The sequence below is a fragment of the Anarhichas minor genome, unplaced genomic scaffold (genome assembly GCF_050575085.1).
Source record: "Anarhichas minor isolate MPS153535 unplaced genomic scaffold, ASM5057508v1 ptg000094l, whole genome shotgun sequence".
NCBI lineage: Eukaryota > Metazoa > Chordata > Actinopteri > Perciformes > Anarhichadidae > Anarhichas > Anarhichas minor.
In genome coordinates, this window is record NW_027466540.1 from 71,255 (window position 1) to 91,310 (window position 20,056).

General features: G+C 43.2%; 1 protein-coding gene across 1 annotated transcript; it reads right to left on the reverse strand.

Annotated features, from left to right (window-relative positions):
* Positions 1-14,125: 14,125 nt before the first annotated feature.
* On the reverse strand, positions 14,126-20,025 carry LOC142939186 (secretagogin-like). Its single transcript, XM_076082402.1, has 11 exons — positions 19,956-20,025; positions 18,130-18,200; positions 17,669-17,761; positions 17,370-17,459; positions 16,522-16,578; positions 15,878-15,955; positions 15,756-15,805; positions 15,579-15,624; positions 15,404-15,463; positions 14,355-14,423; positions 14,126-14,251 (listed from the first exon to the last, which is right to left on the reverse strand). The coding sequence occupies exons 1-11, from the start codon at positions 20,023-20,025 to the stop codon at positions 14,126-14,128; spliced, it is 810 nt and encodes a 269-aa protein (XP_075938517.1).
* Positions 20,026-20,056: the final 31 nt, after the last annotated feature.

A 20,056-nucleotide genomic window follows, 5' to 3' on the forward strand; every position in this document is an offset into this window, starting at 1 on the left:
GCTTGGAGGGCGACTGGAATCTAGTCAGCTGGGGCTTGGCGGGCGACTGGAATCTAGTCAGCTGGGGCTTGGCAGGCAACTGGAATCTAGTCAGCTGGGGCTTGGAGGGCGACTGGAATCTAGTCAGCTGGGGCTTGGAGGGCGACTGGAATCCAGTCAGCTGGGGCTTGGAGGGCGACTGGAATCCAGTCAGCTGGGGCTTGGAGGGCGACTGGAATCCAGTCAGCTGGGGCTTGGAGGGCGACTGGAATCTAGTCAGCTGGGGCTTGGAGGGCGACTGGAATCTAGTCAGCTGGGGCTTGGAGGGCAACTGGAATCTAGTCAGCTGGGGCTTGGAGGGCGACTGGTAACTAGGCTGCTGGGGCTGAGTACCAGATAGCATAATAATTCCACTACTTGAAGCAATACCTGACTCAAGTCTTTTTCCAATCTTTGGCAAGACAAAATCCCCCATTGCACCTTTGGTCTGGAAGCCACCCTTTGCATTGGGGTTAGCTTGAGGTGGCTGCTGGGAGTTTTGGGTGGGTTTCCGAATGAGCCGTGAGCCAGAGACGTAACTAGAAACACTTCCCTCTGGACTGTAACTATCTACTTGCCCACTTTCACTGTGACTGGATCCAGAACTACCCAGAAACCCTCCAGGCTGTGCAGACCTCTCATAAGTGGATGCAAAAGCAGGTTTATGGTTTCCTGGATAATCAAAGTGAGGCATAATGCCACTGGAGCCTCCACTTCTGTAGCCGAGTCCTAGAAAAAGAAAAACATTTTAGAAGGCCAGTTCTGTAAAGAAGTTGCTAAATTTAAACTGCAGCTCTTGCAGCATGAATTCTTACCATTTGCATGCTGCCCAAAAGCCAACAGTGAGATCACAAGCACTCTGTAAAAAAGATGATAAAGTAAACAAAACAAAACATGATAGAAGAATTATACAGCTGCTGAAACAAAGAAGAGTAATCGTACCTCACGCAAAATCCAAAAGACATTTTTGGTTCTCAAACTGAAGCTAAACAGCTTGCAATATGTGTTGCTGTTCACAGGGAAACCAACAGACTCTAGTGCTTCAGCTTTCTGACTGCTGCACAGACAGTGGCCCTTTTCAAGTGTTGGTGCCGACCAATCATGTCTCACGTTGATGAACTAATTTGAATCAGGCTGGGATGTCCACTCTCACAACCTGGGCAGGTGTTTGCAATTTAGCCAATTCCACACATCCCTTCAGTTCAGTTTGTAGATCTGCTTTAAAGTTAAATTAACACAAATTACAAACCTTCCCCGGCTGCGAGACAAATGTCCTCATACAGACAGTAGTTAAAGTGCTTTTGGTTTCATTCGTTGAGGTTTTCAGATTTCCACCTCCGAGATGTCTGCCTCAACTCAAACACAACAGAAGTTAAAACAGAACTAGAAACAAGAGAAAAGAAGAAGCGTGTTGCTCTGCTATTAAGCTCTTTATCTAAACACAATGAAGCTGTATTAAAATCAACCTGATGTCCGTCATGTTGTTGAGAAAAGACAAATGTGTTTAGGGATGTTGCTGTACATTATATCCATATTAGTATGTAATTTAGACACAGCGAGTACTGCATACAATTTAATGTTTTCTCACTGATGTGGACAGGTGACACTGGATTTTTCTGCAAGTGTAAAAGACAGAGGTTGGTTGACAGTGGCTTCTCTCACAAATGAAGTTCCAGAAATCAACACCCACCACTGAAGTGACTGGTCAAATCACAAACAGTCCGGTAGTTCCAGATAGAACACTTTATTGCTGAGTTTGGCTTGACAGGGTGTACAGAAATACCTTTGTAGTTTGTGTTTGTAAGTAGATGTGTGAGTGGTTTCTGAAATAGGAAGAATAACAAAGGAAATTGCTCTTAAGCGAGCCTAACAGTTCAATGGACGCAAGCAACACCCGTTTTGGGATTAATTGGCCTAACTACTGGATCTCAGAAAAAAACTCTTGTGGCCGTCATGAACTATACTGAGAAGACGAAACATACCAATCTAAGGGGGAGGTGGAGCATACCACTCTTAGAGGGGAGTTGGAATAGTCAAATTGGTGTGGCCTTTGTAAGAGCTGGCCCCGGATATCTGTTGGAAATAATATTAATAACAACACAATAATAACAACTTGTAGCCAATACTTGAGTCTTTAACTGTTTGGCAGTTTAGGAAGGCTGACGATGTGGGATACTGGCTGGGTGTAAAAGCGATCTCCTACTTTTACTTACACAGTCCTTATTCTGCCATCAGGTGCAGAAACAGTCTGAGCGATCAGTCCTCTGGGCCATAAGGCTCCTGAGTGACCTTATTTTCCTCTCCCAACGGCCTCCAAAATGGGGACCACATGGCAGGTTAAAGGTGAACTTGATCTGTTGGGAAGCAAGCTGGGCTTGTAGGTCTGACTGCAGTGAGGAGAAGGTCTCTTGTAGTTCAACGCGCTTCACCATTAAAATTCGGACAGGAGATCTAAGTGCTCTGCCCTGGTGGTCATACACTTGAAGATGATTCCTCATCTCTTCAATAGTTCTCCTGCCAATCTTTATGGTGTAGGTGGGGATCTGCCATTCGAGGCATTTGTTGTCTTCCCCGTCACTTTCTGCATTCTGTGCAATGATGGTGATCCCGTCGAACAGCCTCCCTACCCCTAAGAATTCAATATTTTTTCTCAGCTGGGCAAACACTTGTTCACTTACCGGATGGTGAAGCTGGTCATCAGGGTGATGGATGAGGAGCTGTGTAATTCTGGGTTTTGGATCAAGCATGATTGGGTGGAGGGCCTCAGCATCAACGACAGGAGTGTGGTGCAGCCTTCCCCCAACTCAGATGAGCAGTGCAGTATTGTTGAACTCTTGGGCGAGAGTGATGAAGCGTCTGCTGCCTGAGAGCGGGTTCCCAGCCAACAGCTGCTGACAGTCAGTGGAGAAACAGTCCTGCTGCACTTGTTGAAGTAGGAGTTTCTCCGCCTCTTTGTAGTTGACAGCGGTGAGCAGATTGTTAGCCACGAACTACTCGCTGTCTGGCATAGTTGTTAGAACAGGTGCTACCGTGAGTCCACAGAAAACAACTTTATTTATTTCCTCACAGTTTGTAGAGATGGATGGCACCTGCTGCAGTTTTGGCCACTGGTCGGAGCTCTTCTGCATGAAGGCAGTGCCTTGGTACCAGCGAATGTTTGTTGTATGATCTTGAAGGTGCTTACCGCTGGTAATATCATCTACAGGGTTATTTTCAGAATCCACATATCGCCATGACTTGATGAAACATGCTGCATATGTCGCTACTGATGGCCACAGCGGGATCCAGGGTTGGGCCAGGGAGCAGGAGCCGGTTTAGGTTGTCACCTCTGAACTCGAAGGATCAGTTGAAGACCACCCGGTTCTGTCCATTGTGGGTCACCATATGATGTGGGATATAATAGCTGGTGGGTGTGTCTTCCTTACCAGGTTCCAACTTCTTGACATAGCCAGCAGTGACCAGTTTCTGAATCTCAGTATTGTAAGCTGCTGCTTTCTCTGGGTCTCTGGTCAGCCTCTTCTCTGTGGCTTGGAGCAGAGAGAGGACAGCTTCCATTGGCGCCTTGACAGGGGCTATGTTCTGGACACGTAAGAGCGGGGTAGCATATCGGTGGACACCTTCTATCTCAACTCTTGCTGTTTTGCTCTCCAGAAGAGCCACGGCTTCTTTGTCCTGGCATGGGCATGGAAAAGCATGGGCTTTTCAGCTTGGCAGTAGATGTCTGCTGGTTGTGATAGAATGAACATGAACAGACACTGCTGCTGTGATAGACGATGCCTTAGTGCCTGTGCTGGGCCTTGGAGAGACCACCCAAGGCAGGTCTTCACCGCTGCAGGTTCCTCCGGGGGGGGGGGGGGGGGGGGGCAGGCGTACTGGCTCTACTGGCGTGTTCAAATGGGGATGATCAGAACCATTGAGTAGAACTGGGCGAACCAAGTGCAATGGCTGCAGGGGTAGAGCCCTCAGGTACCAATACTTCTTCTGTAAGGCCTCCACTGGATGTGTGTGTTCAGCTAGTCCAAGGCGTTTTGCAGTAAATGCTCGGTTGATAGAGAAAACACGGTGTGGATCGGCTGCTGGGGAGATAATGAAGGAGACCATGGCGCCATGTAGAATCTGCAGCTCCTGTCTGACTGTTCTTAAAGGGAGGTCTTCTGGTTCCTACTTGAGTCCCAGCTGCTGGTCTGCTGGGCTGCTGGGTGGAGGAGGATAGCATGTTCCGAACCATCATCCAGGATTGTATAGGCATCCATGGATCCATCTCCATTTCTCAGCACCACTTTACTAACTTTATGGAGAACCTTCCACCCCTCTAGCGGCCGCTCAATGTATAGGACCTCTTCTCTGACGCTGTTAAAGGGGGCTCTACGGCGCTCTGACTTTCCTTGTGCTTCCTCTCTGCCATCAGTAGCCTGCTCGTTGATGTGTTGTGCAAAGAGATGTCTGTTTTCACAGGTCTTGCAATGCACCTTTAGGTTATATTACACAGCTCGGTGCCCTCGGCCACAGCGCCAGCAGTGGTTGTTTTCCTTAATCCAAGTCTGCTTCTGGGTTGGGTTGAGAATCTGAAGATTGGCACAATTATTAAGTGAATGTTTACTATTGTCGCAGTAGGGGCAGTATTTCTTACTGATGTCAGATGAGGGTGGTGGTTGTAATACTGCCACCTTCTGAGACATGGTGGCCCCACTGTAGGCTTGGAGTTTTTATTTTGCCCTTTGATACGAGTTTCCTTCTTCCTCCCTGAGCTGCTGCTGAACCTGGTGTTGCCTTCTTGCACTTAGAGCTCATACTCTAGCCAGTCAGCCAGCTCAAGGAGAGTTGGTATGGGCACCTTGAGGGGATGAACGAATACTCAAATTCAACTCTGCCTTTCCTTCCAGTTGCTCTAACATACTCACGAAAAAGCTAAGGACTAATTGGCCTAACTACTGCAACTCGTAAATCTCTTGTGGCCCTCGTGACCTATACTGAGAACTGAGCTCTTAGAGGTGAGTTGGAATAGTTCAAGTTGTGTGGCCTTTGAAACAAAGTAGGTAAAAACATGGTTTTGCGTGTTAAAGCCCATTGAAAATAGCATATTTCACATAACTTGTTAATTTTTCGAAGCATATAAAATAGATTTATTTAGCCATTGATTTTAGGCCACTGAAAAACCACATGCAGTGATTTAATAATGCAGTTTCTGTTGCAAAATTATCATGTCAGAAGAAAAAGAGTGGACAAAGATTTAATCATTTTTTATTAACATTCATGCAACTGGTTCACAATGCCATGCAAACAGTCATATATTAAGACATTACAAAGAAGCAAGTCATGCAATCATGAAAACAGCAACTAGCTATTTTTGCAATCCATATTTAAATCACGGTGGCATTAATCCATATAAAGCACATTATGTTGCATTTTTAGACAGTACTGTACTTTTATTGAGCATGAAATATGTAAATACATTGGCTTTTAAACACCAGACAGAGCCAGTAAGGGAGGAGATACACTTCCAGAAATTAGGATGGGAAAAGGAATGGAAATAGTAAAAGATGCACATAAAAAAAAAAAAAAAAAAAAAAAAAAAAAGGAAAGGTGGTATGAAGCTCGTTGTTCTAGATCTTTCCATCGCCGTTTAAGTTTCCTGAACTTGTCCAGGGGTACTTCTCAAGTCTCTTAATTGTCGTTTCCTCGCTCCTCGATCGAACCGGAAGTTGTTTCTGCTCCGCCATATTGACGGCCGTCCCACAGCTCTATAGCTCGGAGGAGCGAGGGTCGAGGAGGGATCTCTGAGGAGCCATGAGCGAGGAACCACAAGAGCAGACTTCCAGGAAGTCTTTTAACGACCGACACGCCCCCTCATTGTTCATCAGTTATGTGATTGGACGCTGCAACCGATCGGATTGATGAGATTTTGGTCAGCATGTAAACAGTGAAGACGGATCACAGATTAAACTCTAGCTTTATATTTGATTCGTTTTCTGATTCAACATCTGGTTTAAATAAATGTTCATTGTAGACTGAACAAAACCACCACAAACAACTCCATTTATTAGAAAGATTTGTCTTTTCATAATCTGATATTTCCATCAATAACTTATTATGAATACAATTAAAGTGAGAGCTGGAGAGACGAAACACTTTTTACATGATTCCTGAGTGTTTGAGTTTTATCATTTAAGAGAAACAATAATCATATTCTGGGTTATTTAATGACGCCGGTCACAATTTCAAAACGTACAGACGCAAATAATTCATAAATAAGACGATCGCATTCCGCCGGTAGAAATGGATCCTGCGCTTAACAGAACAGTTTGTTGACAACGCGAGAAACACCTCTACAGTGGTGATTACTGTGTGTCTTTATTAGTATTATTAGTTACTATTATTAAGTACAGTGATCATGTGAACAGAAACAAACTTATCAAAAGTCTCTCCAGCTGTTAAAGCCGACTGACAGCAGATCCAGCTGTGATCAGCTGATCCTCAGTCATCAGAAACAGACGTTGCTTCACGTGACGCAACTGAGGAGAGGACGTCTCATGTATCTTAAAACATATTTCCTCGTTCCTCTCTCCTTGCATGGTTTCCTCCATGCATCCCTGGTGGGAGGGACTAAGACGCAAGGAAAGGACCCAAGTGAGGGAAACGGGGATGCAATTAAGAGACTTGAGAAGTACCCCAGGTCTGTGCCACTGATGCTGGACGACAGTATTCAATAAAGGTCAGGTGATTTAAAATTACCGATATCGAATTGGTAAAATCCTGCATACAAAAAGGTCAAGTATGTAATGGCAGTGATAAAACCTTTTACCTTCACCAGCTTCCATCATGTTCTTTACAAATCCATCCACTTCAAGGCCCTCCAAAGCACCCGTCTTACTCTACACAGTGAATAACTCATGAATCGGGGTGATTAAAAATAAAACTTGCCAAAATACAGTTTCCTGAGTGAATGTCAGGAAAATGAGTGTTCCGACACTCCATCGTGTAGACATGAGTTTCCAACCAGAAATGTAGAAGCATTAATGAACTAGTATGTTAACTTTAACTGATCTACCATTTCACAAAGGCCTAACATCTGATCAAAATAAAGATGTTATAGTACTATTCCATCGAGATATAAAGCATCGTCACACAAAGGTACTTTTGCAAATTTCAAATGACGTTCATGACAGACAGTTCAGTTCCAAGTACTTTATTGAATTTCATAAAAAGTTGATGCCAGGACAGACTGCAGTCAGGAACCTGAGAACAGAAATATCATTTAGCAAGTTTGCAATGCATTCATCTCAACTAGAAAGAAATTTGCATTGGAATTTTCTTCCTCATGTAAAACATAATTTGTAGCATTGAATATTTAATCTGGTCAAGAACATATAAAGTTCAACAACCTTACTGTGAAGATATTCAAGGTCACTGGTGTCCGTTTTAAACACGCACCAGTGGCTGCTGCCACCTGGGATAGTCTGGGGATGCCATGGGAATTGGTCTTGAACTTCTTGGATCAACATTTGAGTTGGCAGGCTGCACATTAGGACCAGAAAACCCTCTAGGAAAAGAAGAATCCCACATTCCAGCTTTGCTTTGAAACACCTCCTGCTGGGGCCTTGACGGCAACTGAGGACCAGATTGCATAATAATTCCACTACTTGAAGGCACATCCGACTCAAATCTTTTTCCATTCTGGGGTAAGACACCATTTGCATTGGGGTTAGCTTGAGGTGGCTGCTGGAAACAGGCCTGCCGGGGCCTGGACGGCAGCTGGTAACTCGCCTGCTGGGGCCTGGACGGCAACTGAGGACCAGATTGCATAATAATTCCACTACTTGAAGGCACATCCGACTCAAATCTTTTTCCATTCTGGGGTAATACTAAATCCCACATGCCAGCTTTGGTATGGAAGACACCATTTGCATTGGGGTTAGCTCGAGGTGGCGGCTGGTAACTAGCCTGCTGGGGCCTGGACGGCGGCTGGTCACTCGCCTGCTGGGGCCTGGACGGCGGCTGGTAACTCGCCTGCTGGGGCCTGGACGGCGGCTGGTAACTCGCCTGCTGGGGCCTGGACGGCGGCTGGTAACTCGCCTGCTGGGGCCTGGACGGCGGCTGGTAACTCGCCTGCTGGGGCCTGGACGGCGGCTGGTAACTCGCCTGCTGGGGCCTGGACGGCGGCTGGTAACTCGCCTGCTGGGGCCTGGACGGCGGCTGGTAACTCGCCTGCTGGGGCCTGGACGGCGGCTGGTAACTCGCCTGCTGGGGCCTGGACGGCGGCTGGTAACTCGCCTGCTGGGGCCTGGACGGCGGCTGGTAACTCGCCTGCTGGGGCCTGGACGGCGGCTGGTAACTCGCCTGCTGGGGCTGAGGACCAGCTAGCATAATAATTCCACTACTTGAAGCAATACCTGACTCAAATCTTTTTCCAATCTTTGGCAAGACAAAATCCCCCATTGCACCTTTGGTCTGGAAGTCACCCTTTGCATTGGGGTTAGCTTGAGGTGGCTGCTGGGAGTTTTGGGTGGGTTTCCAAATGAGCCGTGAACCAGAGACGTAACTAGAAACACTTCCCTCTGGACTGTAACTATCTACTTGCCCACTTTCACTGGATCCAGAACTACCCAGAAACCCTCCAGGCTGTGCAGACCTCTCATAAGTGGATGCAAAAGCAGGTTTATGGTTTCCTGGATAATCAAAGTGAGGCGTAATGCCATTGGAGCCTCCACTTCTGTAGCGGAGTGCTAGAAAAAGAAAAACATTTTAGAAGGCCAGTTCTGTAAAGAAGTTGCTAAATTGAAAATGCAGTTCTTGTAGCATGAATTCTTACCGTTTGCATGCTGCCCAAAAGCCAACAGTGAGATCACAAGCACTCTGAAAAAAAGATGATAAAGTGAACAAAACATGATAGAAGAATTATACAGCTGCTGAAATAAAGAAGAGCAATCGTACCTCACGCAAAATCCAAAAGACATTTTTGGTTCTCAAACTGAAGCTAAACAGCTTGCAATATGTGTTGCTGTTCACAGGCAAATCAACAGCCTCTAGTGTTCCAGCTCTCTGACTTCTGCACAGACAGTGGTCCTTTTCAAGTGTTGGTGCCGACCAATCATGTCTCACGTTGATGAAGTAATTGGAATCAGGCTGGGATGTCCACTCTCACAACCTGGGCAGGTGTTTGCAATTCAGCTAATTCCACACATCCCTTCAGTTCAGTTTGTAGATCTGCTTTAAAGGTAAATTCACACAAATTACAAACCTTCCCAGGCTGCTCCTCGTACAGATAGTATAAAGTACTTTAGGTGAGCTGTATTAAAATGAAGCTGATGTCCCCGTGTTGCGTGATGTGTTTAGGGATGTTGCTGTACATTATATATTCATATCAGTATGTAATTTAGACACAGCTGCAGCGAGTACTGCATGACATTTAGTGCTTTCTCACTGACGTTGACAGGTGACACAGGACGTTTACTTAAAAACAAATATGCAAGTGGTTTAAAACAGTGATTCTCAACTGGTGGGTCGCGACCCAAAAGTGGGTCACCGACCCATTTTCAGTGGGTCACGGGCCTTTGCCTGGAAAAAAAGGGGATTTTTTTATGCAGCAGTTATTCACACTCCTTAACAGTATTTGGCTTTGTAATGCTAATAGACACCCGCCATTTAATAACAGTATAAAAGAACACCCACAGAGTTTGTTTTCATGTGCTAATTGAGCGAAACGCAAGTGCGACACCGACTACTTGAGATATGGATTTTCTTACATTGAGGACAAAAACCTGTGTGTTTTGTGCAGCGAGGTTCTGGCGCGGTTCTGTCGTGGCTTGTCATTCAGGGGTGGTGGTGGGTCCCGCCGCCAGACCAGCTGAGAACTACTTTTGTATATGAAAGCCCATCGAAAATATTTCACTTGTTTTTCCAAAGCATACAATAAAACTTCGTGCGGTGATTTAATAATGCAGTTTTAGTTATCATTTGAGAAGAAAAACATGAAAGATTTAATACTTTATGAACAATCATTCATGTAACTGGTTTCACAATAATGCCATGCAAACACTGTTTCATATATTAAGACATTACAAAGAAGAGTCATGCAATGAAAACAGCAACTAGCTATATTTGGAATCCATATTTAAATCATGGCGGCATTAATCCACATTATGTTGACTTTTTAAACAGAAAAATATATAAATGGACATGTACTATGCTTTTATTGAGCATGAAATATGTAAATACATTGGTTTTTAAACACCAAACAGAGCCAGTAAGGGAGGAGATACACTCCCAGAAATTAGGACGGGAAAAGGAATGGAAATGGTAAAAGACGCACATTCAAATTAAAAAGAGAAAGAAGAAAAGCAGTATGAAGTGAGTAGTGACAGAAATAAAGAACTTTAATATAGCGAGGGTCTTTATTTGAGTTTGAGGCCGAGGCAGAGAGCCAGCTCGTTCTTCCCATCGCCGTTTAAGTTGCAGTGACCCATCAGGGCTTTCCTGAACTTGTCCAGGTCTGTGCCACTGATGTTGGACTGGAGGACAGGGTTCAACAGAGAGGTCAGGTGATGTAAAATTACAATAACAGATATCGAATTGTTAAAATCCTGCATGTAAAAAGGTCAAGTATGTAATGGCAGTGAACCTTTTTTACCTTCCATCATGTTCTTTACAAATCCATCCACTTCAAGGTCCTCCAAAGCACCCGTCTTACTCTACACACAACTCATGAATCAGGAGTTGATTAAAACCAAAATACAGTTTCCTGAGTGAATGTCAGGAAAATGAGTGTTCTGAAACTCCATCACATGAGTTTCAAACCAGAAATGTAGAAGCATTAATGAACTAGTATGTTAACTTTAACTGATCTACCATTTCACAAAGGCCTAACATCTGATCAAAATAAAGATGTTATAGTACTATTCCATCGAGATATAAAGCATCGTCACACAAAGGTACTTTTGCAAATTTCAAATGACGTTCATGACAGACAGTTCAGTTCCAAGTACTTTATTGAATTTCATAAAAAGTTGATGCCAGGACAGACTGCAGTCAGGAACCTGAGAACAGAAATATCATTTAGCAAGTTTGCAATGCATTCATCTCAACTAGAAAGAAATTTGCATTGGAATTTTCTTCCTCATGTAAAACATAATTTGTAGCATTGAATATTTAATCTGGTCAAGAACATATAAAGTTCAACAAACTTACTGTGAAGATATTCAAGGTCACTAGTGTCCGTTTTAAACACGCACCAGTGGCTGCTGCCACCTGGGATAGTCTGGGGATGCCATGGGAATTGGTCTTGAACTTCTTGGATCAACATTTGAGTTGGCAGGCTGCACATTAGGACCAGAAAACCCTCTAGGAAAAGAAGAATCCCACATTCCAGCTTTGCTTTGAAACACCTCCTGCTGGGGCCTTGACAGCAACTTAGGACCAGATTGCATAATAATTCCACTACTTGAAGGCACATCCGACTCAAATCTTTTTCCATTCTGGGGTAAGACACCATTTGCATTGGGGTTAGCTTGAGGTGGCTGCTGGAAACAGGCCTGCCGGGGCCTGGACGGCAGCTGGTAACTCGCCTGCTGGGGCCTGGACGGCGGCTGGTAACTCGCCTGCTGGGGCCTGGACGGCAACCGAGGACCAGATTGCATAATAATTCCACTACTTGAAGGCACATCCGACTCAAATCTTTTTCCATTCTGGGGTAATACTAAATCCCACATGCCAGCTTTGGTATGGAAGACACCATTTGCATTGGGGTTAGCTCGAGGTGTCGGCTGGTAACTCGCCTGCTGGGGCCTGGACGGCGGCTGGTAACTCGCCTGCTGGGGCCTGGACGGCGGCTGGTAACTCGCCTGCTGGGGCCTGGACGGCGGCTGGTAACTCGCCTGCTGGGGCCTGGACGGCGGCTGGTAACTCGCCTGCTGGGGCCTGGACGGCGGCTGGTAACTCGCCTGCTGGGGCCTGGACGGCAGCTGGTAACTCGCCTGCTGGGGCCTGGACGGCAGCTGGTAACTCGCCTGCTGGGGCCTGGACGGCAGCTGGTAACTCGCCTGCTGGGGCTGGTAACTAGCCTGCTGGGGCTGAGGACCAGATAGCATAATAATTCCACTACTTGAAGCAATACCTGACTCAAATCTTTTTCCAATCTTTGGCAAGACAAAATCCCCCATTGCACCTTTGGTCTGGAAGTCACCCTTTGCATTGGGGTTAGCTTGAGGTGGCTGCTGGGAGTTTTGGGTGGGTTTCCGAATGAGCCGTGAGCCAGAGACGTAACTAGAAACACTTCCCTCTGGACTGTAACTATCTACTTGCCCACTTTCACTGTGACTGGATCCAGAACTACCCAGAAACCCTCCAGGCTGTGCAGACCTCTCATAAGTGGATGCAAAAGCAGGTTTATAGTTTCCTGGATAATCAAAGTGAGGCGTAATGCCACTGGAGCCTCCACTTCTGTAGCTGAGTGCTAGAAAAAGAAAAACATTTTAGAAGGCCAGTTCTGTAAAGAAGTTGCTAAATTGAAAATGCAGCTCTTGTAGCATGAATTCCTACCATTTGCATGCTGCCCAAAAGCCAACAGTGAGATCACAAGCACTCTGAAAAAAAGATGATAAAGTGAACAAAACATGATAGAAGAATTATACAGCTGCTGAAATAAAGAAGAGCAATCGTACCTCACGCAAAATCCAAAAGACATTTTTGGTTCTCAAACTGAAGCTAAACAGCTTGCAATATGTGTTGCTGTTCACAGGGAAATCAACAGCCTCTAGTGTTCCAGCTCTCTGACTTCTGCACAGACAGTGGTCCTTTTCAAGTGTTGGTGCCGACCAATCATGTCTCACGTTGATGAAGTAATTGGAATCAGGCTGGGATGTCCACTCTCACAACCTGGGCAGGTGTTTGCAATTCAGCTAATTCCACACATCCCTTCAGTTCAGTTTGTAGATCTGCTTTAAAGGTAAATTCACACAAATTACAAACCTTCCCAGGCTGCTCCTCGTACAGATAGTATAAAGTACTTTAGGTGAGCTGTATTAAAATGAAGCTGATGTCCCCGTGTTGCGTGATGTGTTTAGGGATGTTGCTGTACATTATATATTCATATCAGTATGTAATTTAGACACAGCTGCAGCGAGTACTGCATGACATTTAGTGCTTTCTCACTGACGTTGACAGGTGACACAGGACGTTTACTTAAAAACAAATATGCAAGTGGTTTAAAACAGTGATTCTCAACTGGTGGGTCGCGACCCAAAAGTGGGTCACGGACCTTTGCCTGCATTTTTTATGCAGCAGTTATTCACACTCCTTAACAGTATTTGGCTTTGTAATGCTAATAGACACCCGCCATTTAATAACAGTATAGAAGAACACCCACAGAGTTTGTTTTCATGTGCTAATTGAGCGAAACGCAAGTGCGACACCGACTACTTGAGATATGGATTTTCTTACATTGAGGACAAAAACCTGTGTGTTTTGTGCAGCGAGGTTCTGGTGCGGTTCTGTCGTGGCTTGTCATTCAGGGGTGGTGGTGGGTCCCGCCGCCAGACCAGTTGAGAACTACTTTTGTATATGAAAGCCCATCGAAAATATTTCACGTAACTTTTGTTTTTCCAAAGCATACAATAAAACTTTGTGCGGTGATTTAATAATGCAGTTTTCGTTATCGTTTCAGAGAAGAAAAACATATCGGACAAAGATTTAATACTTTTTTATGAACAATCATTCATGTAACTAGTTTCACAATAATGCCATGTAAACACTGTTTCATATATTAAGATATTACAAAGAAGCGAGTCATTCAATCATGAAAACAGCAACTAGCTATTTTTGGAATCCATATTTAAATCATGGCGGCATTAATCCACATTATGTTGACTTTTTAAACAGAAAAATATATAAATGGACATGTACTATGCTTTTATTGAGCATGAAATATGTAAATACATTGGTTTTTAAACACCAAACAGAGCCAGTAAGGGAGGAGATACACTTCCAGAAATTAGGACGGGAGAAGGAATGGAAATAGTAAAAGACGCACATTCAAATTAAAAAGAGAAAGAAAAGAAAAGCGGTATGAAGTGAGTAGTGACAGAAATAAAGAACTTTAATATAGCGAGGGTCTTTATTTGAGTTTGAGGCCGAGGCAGAGAGCCAGCTCGTTCTTCTGGATCTTTCCATCTCTGTTGATGTCGCAGTGACCCATCAGGGCTTTCCTGAACTTGTCCAGGTCTGTGCCGCTGATGCTGGGCTGGAGGACAGGGTTCAACAGAGAGGTCAGAGGTCAATTGATGGGTAAAGATGTAAATTAAATGACACGGCAGTGATATCGTGATGGATAAAATCTTTTTTACCTTCACCAGCTCCATCATGTCCTTTACAAATCCATCCACTTCAGGGCCCTCCAACGCACCCGTCTTACTCTACACACATACACACACACACACACACACACACACACACACACACACACACACACACACACCCCAAAATTCCATCCAAAATACAGAATACACATTTAGGTGTTTTTATTTTGCTACTTTGTTTATTTACGTCTGTAGATTTCTCCTAAATGCAGCAAAAGTCACCATTACATAATGCCTCATTTGCATATTTAAACATAACATTTCAGAAAACTTGTAATACAATAAATACTCCTCTTAATGTGAGTGATGAAGTGGTGAAGTTTCATGGTGATATCTATGAGTTCATGTATTCACCTGTAGAGTCTCTAAATGTCTGTAATGTAACTAAACGTCTCTTTAAAGGACGTTTCCTCTCAATGAGTTTGTTCTCAGACTCTGATGATAAATCTCCACTTCAGCAGCTCTTACATTCACCAAACTTCACTCTTTCATTCCTCTCTGTGTGCTGAAGGTTCACACAGAGGGGTTTGTTCACACGTCACTCACACATTCATTTATACAATGTTTTATTAATAAAAACATGGAGAAAGGGGATGTTTTATGTCTGTTGACAGTATTTTCTGATTTATGGAGTGATATAAAGAGACATCATAAATCCCCTCTGTAAAAACCTTTGACTCTAATATGTCAACAAAATGAAACAAGACTTTTGAACCTGGCTTCATTCAATGTTTACATTTATTTTCTGGGAATGTATGTAAATTAGCACATATTTAATATGACAATGCCTCATTTGCATATTGGAACATACAATTTTAGAAACTTGTAGCACAAAAAATAATTGTCGTTATTTAAGTAATCAACTGGAAACGTTTCGTGATGATATCTATTAGTTGATAAAGTATTTTAAATGTATATTGTCTTCCAATCAGCATTCAACATGAACAAATATTCATGAAGCAAATATTCAAGCGTTATTTTACAGGACATGTATGTGGTCAGAAAGACATCAAAGAAAAATCTAAATGCAAACTTACAACGTCATAGTGAGCAAATATCTTCTCAAAGTCTCTCTTCCTGTCCTCCTGACTGCAAGCCTAACACCAAAGACAGCAAGGAGAGTCATGAAACTAGTATTACATATCCAGGATCATCTATCAGTTCAACTAAAAGTACGATTAAAAAACGTCTCAATAAACTCTTCAAACTTACGTCCATCTTGAACTTCAGTAGGAAGTTTTCTTTCAGGTCCAAGATTCTTCGGAAAACGAGAAACAAGTTATTTTATTCTTATTATTTAGAGACAGAATTATCCTCATTTTAAGAGTCAAGTGGCAGATTTAAGAGATGAATGATTCAAATGACATCTGATGGAGAGATCAGCAGTACCTGGCCATGTCGCTTAAGTCCAGTCTGCCGTTCTTCTCAAACATCTTCATCTACAGGAAGAAAACAAACAAAATTATTCTGTGGATGACAAGAAGAAGTCAGCAGCACGAACATCTGGTTACCATGGTGTCAGTGTACTGCTCCAGTTGTTCAGGGGTGATGGACTTCCTGTGCTGAAGGAAGAGGTCCTGCAGGAAGCCCTGAAGGGACAAAAAGGAAAAAAGGGTGTAACAGGGGGTGCACTAGGACCACACAGAGGTTTTAGCCAATCAGGTGAGAGCCACAAGCTCAGATGTTCAGGACTAGAGGCCATGCTCCCTAGAGGTCACCCCATGTTTACCATCCCAATGCTATGAATTGTGGGTAATTCCTTCAGGCAACGTCTGCAGAAATGAAGACTTAAGGAAAGTGTGTCTGCGTTCGTATGATCTCTGATCTCTCATTTTTGTGCGTTTTCCTATGAAAGTCCAGCAACACGTGTCAATTTCAGCTCATTACATGAACACAGTCTTTTCAAAATGAACTTCAGTCTTCACAGGAAGCAACTTGTTTTGGCAACAAAATCGCTTAGTTAGTTTTAGGAAAAGATCGTCGTTTGGGTTCAAATAACCACTGAAGTGACATTACAGAACTGGACCCATCTACCTCCACCTTGGAACTCTATGTTAAATTGATTTCTGTCATTAGTGCTTTCAAGTCCCGTCGATAAATCAATAGTCACAAACACAAGATCCACTGTGATAGTCAACCTGAGCACCAGAGTTACCTTGAGCTCAATCGCTGAGATGTAGCCGCTGCTGTCCGAGTCATAGCTCCTCCAGATCTACACAGACAAGACACCGATTACTACAAATGCAATAAATATAATATAAAGTTTGAGTCCAGCCACGGCAATGTTCATGACAACCTTCAACATGTAAATCATGAGTACAGTGACAGTTTTCTACGTTTCTGTTCTCTTAAAAGCGTAGTTTGTCCTGAAGGTGGTGCTCAGGTCAAAAGTGATGTAAGTCTGTCTGCTATCTCATGTTTAGTAATCGTTCTCCGGTGACGAATATTCACAGCAAAATTCGTGAAAATCAAACCAGTTTTTGAAAGTTGATCGACTGAGTCATCCTCCGTCCGTCATAATGATTCAATTAAAGGAATATTTCGCCCACAAAATGACTATTTGTGTATCAGTTACGCACCTGGAGTTTCTCTCTCTGGTCTCTACGGTGAACAAAGAATTAAAAGAACTGAGAAAAGTAAGACAGTTTATGTCAAAGTGTTTTAACTTGTTAAGTTTTAGGATAAATGAGACTTGTGAACGTTTGTAAACTGATGTTCTGATGTCGTTTTGCTGTCGTTTAACACGGCTCCCGTTTAATTCATCAAGACTTTTTTCCCCCTATTTTTGATTCTTCGTTCGCCGTGGAGGCGTGAGAGGAAAAACTACATGTTCTTCAAGAATTGAAGGTAACACGGAGAGAATACCTGATACACGAATGTTTATTTTGGGGCTTTAATAAAAGAGAGGTAAGTGACAGATCTGTAAAGTGAACAAACATCACGTCCTCTATAGCTTTACATTAAAATCTTGCTTGGGGTTGTTGAGCTCCTTTGACCCCTCACCCTCATGAACTCCACGCTGTTGTCCAGCGGCGTCTCTCTGCGAAACAGAAGCAGGAAGTTCTCCTCCTCCGGCAGCATCACGGTGGCCAGCTGGAGAAAAAACCCAAAAACAAACATTGTAACTGAAGGCTTCTTTACAATTACATGATACTAAATGCACTAAGATCGATCTCCACCAACAACTGAAACATCACCTGAGTATCTGACTCTGACCACAGGCTAAACATATCCATAAATACTGTCAGTTTAGACTCTTCTACATCCCAGAACCAGCTCGGAGGGAAAGAGGAGATTTGTACCTCTTGTATCTGCAGACGTCGGTCAGCTGCGGTGTCGTAGGCGGACATGAATCTTCCTCTCAGTCTTCTGATCTTGTCCTCCGTTATCTCCTCCTTCTGAAAACAACATGGACTTTATGGAGATTTCAAGTTTACTGATGCAGAATTTTATTTTGTTACCATTTTAAAAGCTGAATGCTACGTGGATATATCAGTGTAGTTACTTCTATGGTGCACACACACATAACCCCCTGGTGGTTCATCAAATAAAACACTGTGACACAAAGCAACGTACTGTGATGAAGAGGTGAAAATTAAACGCTTAAATAAAGTATAATTAGTATAATTAATAAAGTCAAACTTAAATACGTTTCACCGATCAGACGAGGTTGTAGAGATAAAACTGAAAAGTTGAGGTGTTTATTTTATATTTTATTTGATCAACCTTTAGGTGAAAAGCAGATCACATTTGATCTCTTTACCTTCATCCCAAATGTTTCCAGCATGTGTTGAAAGAAGGCGTCCAGCTCCTTTCCTTCGATGTAACCGTTATCTAGAAACACAACCAGGCGCCTCGTCAGCTCAAACAGCAGCTCAGCAGAACATAAAGGAGACGTTGTACTTTTACTTTTTCATGAAAATATTAAGATTAAGAGTCCAGTAAAACGGTTTGTGTGGATTGAAAGACAACATTTATAAAAGTATGAATCAAGAGGGTGAAAGGTAAGTATATATGTTTCACTTAAGCTGGATGGTTGAGTTTTTAACTGATTATCTCTGTTACTGTTAAGAATGAATATTGAAACATTCTTGTAATTATGCAAACATAATGTCGAGTAAGGACAAACTTCCCTAAACTGACTTTAAAGGAGCAGTGTGTCGGATTTAGTGACATCTAGTGGTGAGTTTGCAGATTACAACCATTGGTTTGAGGACTGCCATTTTGTAGCATCGAGTTTGGCGATTTGGCCGTCGCCATCTTGGATTTTGTCCGTCACCATTTTAGCTTTTTACAACCAGTGAACAGGAAGTGACCATATTTGGACTGAAGAGGAGTGACTGTCAATCACAGTGTAGCCCCGCCCTAAAGCATCCCCTGCTTTATGGTCTGTTTGACTGTAAATGGACCATAATGTACTAAATGAACATCATGCTGTATTGAAGAAGACTTGAAACTAGAGATTGAGACCATAAACTCATGTTTACAATGTTTACTGAGGTAATAAATCAAGAGAGAAGTAGAGTCATTTTCTCATAGACTTCTATACAACCAGAGGAGTTGCCCCCTGGTGGACACTAGAGAGAATGCAGCTTTAACACATGAAGCTTTGGCTTCACTCTTCAGAACCGGAGGTTGCCGCCTGGTACAAACCTGAAAGTCTCGCTCTAGAGCCACTGTTTGGTTTGTCCGTTCTGGGCTTCTGTAGAAACATGGTGGACTCTGTGAAGAGGACCTGCTCCATTTCTAGATATAAACGGCCTTTTCTTAGCGACCGAAAACACAATGACTCCTATTTTCAGGCGATTATACATGAATAAAAACATATTAAATCCTTCACGCTGCTCCTTTAAAAGCTCTAAAACGCTCTGACTGTCTCTCTCTCTCTCAAGGTTTCATGAATCACATCATGTAACTGAGACTGAAAGTCCTCCTTCTGACAGAGATCATGTGATATAATAAATAAAAAATAATCTAGAACAGCTACTACTTGACTTTTCGGTGAGATTGATTCATGCCTCAGTTTATTGTTGTCTTGCAAAATTGGCAGCTAAAAATCAGACAAAAACCTCTTTTTTAGGAAGGTAGAATGGCATTCTAAGTATCTAGTACACACCCAGGAGGACCCAGTCTGGGGTTAGGGTCTTGAAGTGAAACGTCACGATTATGCAAATGACCCCTTAAATTAGGATTTCACAACACAAACTCATGTTGGGCTGTACTTCTTTACTGCAAGTGTGATTATTATCCCTGCAGTTCTTTAACTTTGGATGAATACATTCTTTATTGATGACATGTTGATTATTTTTAAAGTATCTGGATGTTTTCTGCAGAGGTGACGGATAATGTTGTGACTTGTCTCAGCTGTGATGTTCTGTATGAACCCGCAATTAAACAGCCGTCATGACACACAAGTCCTAATTTACCACGATTATTACACCGTCAGTTAAACGTCTTCTCTGAATGACTGTGTTGTTATTCAATACACAGTTTTATTTTTGTTGCATTTACAGGCACAATAAATCACATTATTTACTCAGTTTAGCTCGCTGAACAAACCGACGTCCGAGCCATTAAAACCATTCTTACCGTCTACGTCGAAATGTTGCCAGATCTGTAGGAAACCTGCAGCGTCCAGGCGGTCCAAGGCGCTGTCCATGGTGCTGAGGACCAGTCCACAGGTCGAGCTG

What these genes read in the sequence shown, in the direction of transcription:
- LOC142939186 (XM_076082402.1), bottom strand. Translation starts at nt 20,025, where the DNA reads ATGGACAGCGCCTTGGACCGCCTGGACGCTGCAGGTTTCCTACAGATC. An exon ending in GACGTCTGCAGATACAAGAG is followed by an intron (nt 17,460 to 17,668) that starts GTACAAATCTCC and finishes TTTTTTCTCCAG; the next exon opens with CTGGCCACCGTGATGCTGCC. An exon ending in TCTCAGCGATTGAGCTCAAG is followed by an intron (nt 15,956 to 16,521) that starts GTAACTCTGGTG and finishes TTGTCCCTTCAG; the next exon opens with GGCTTCCTGCAGGACCTCTT.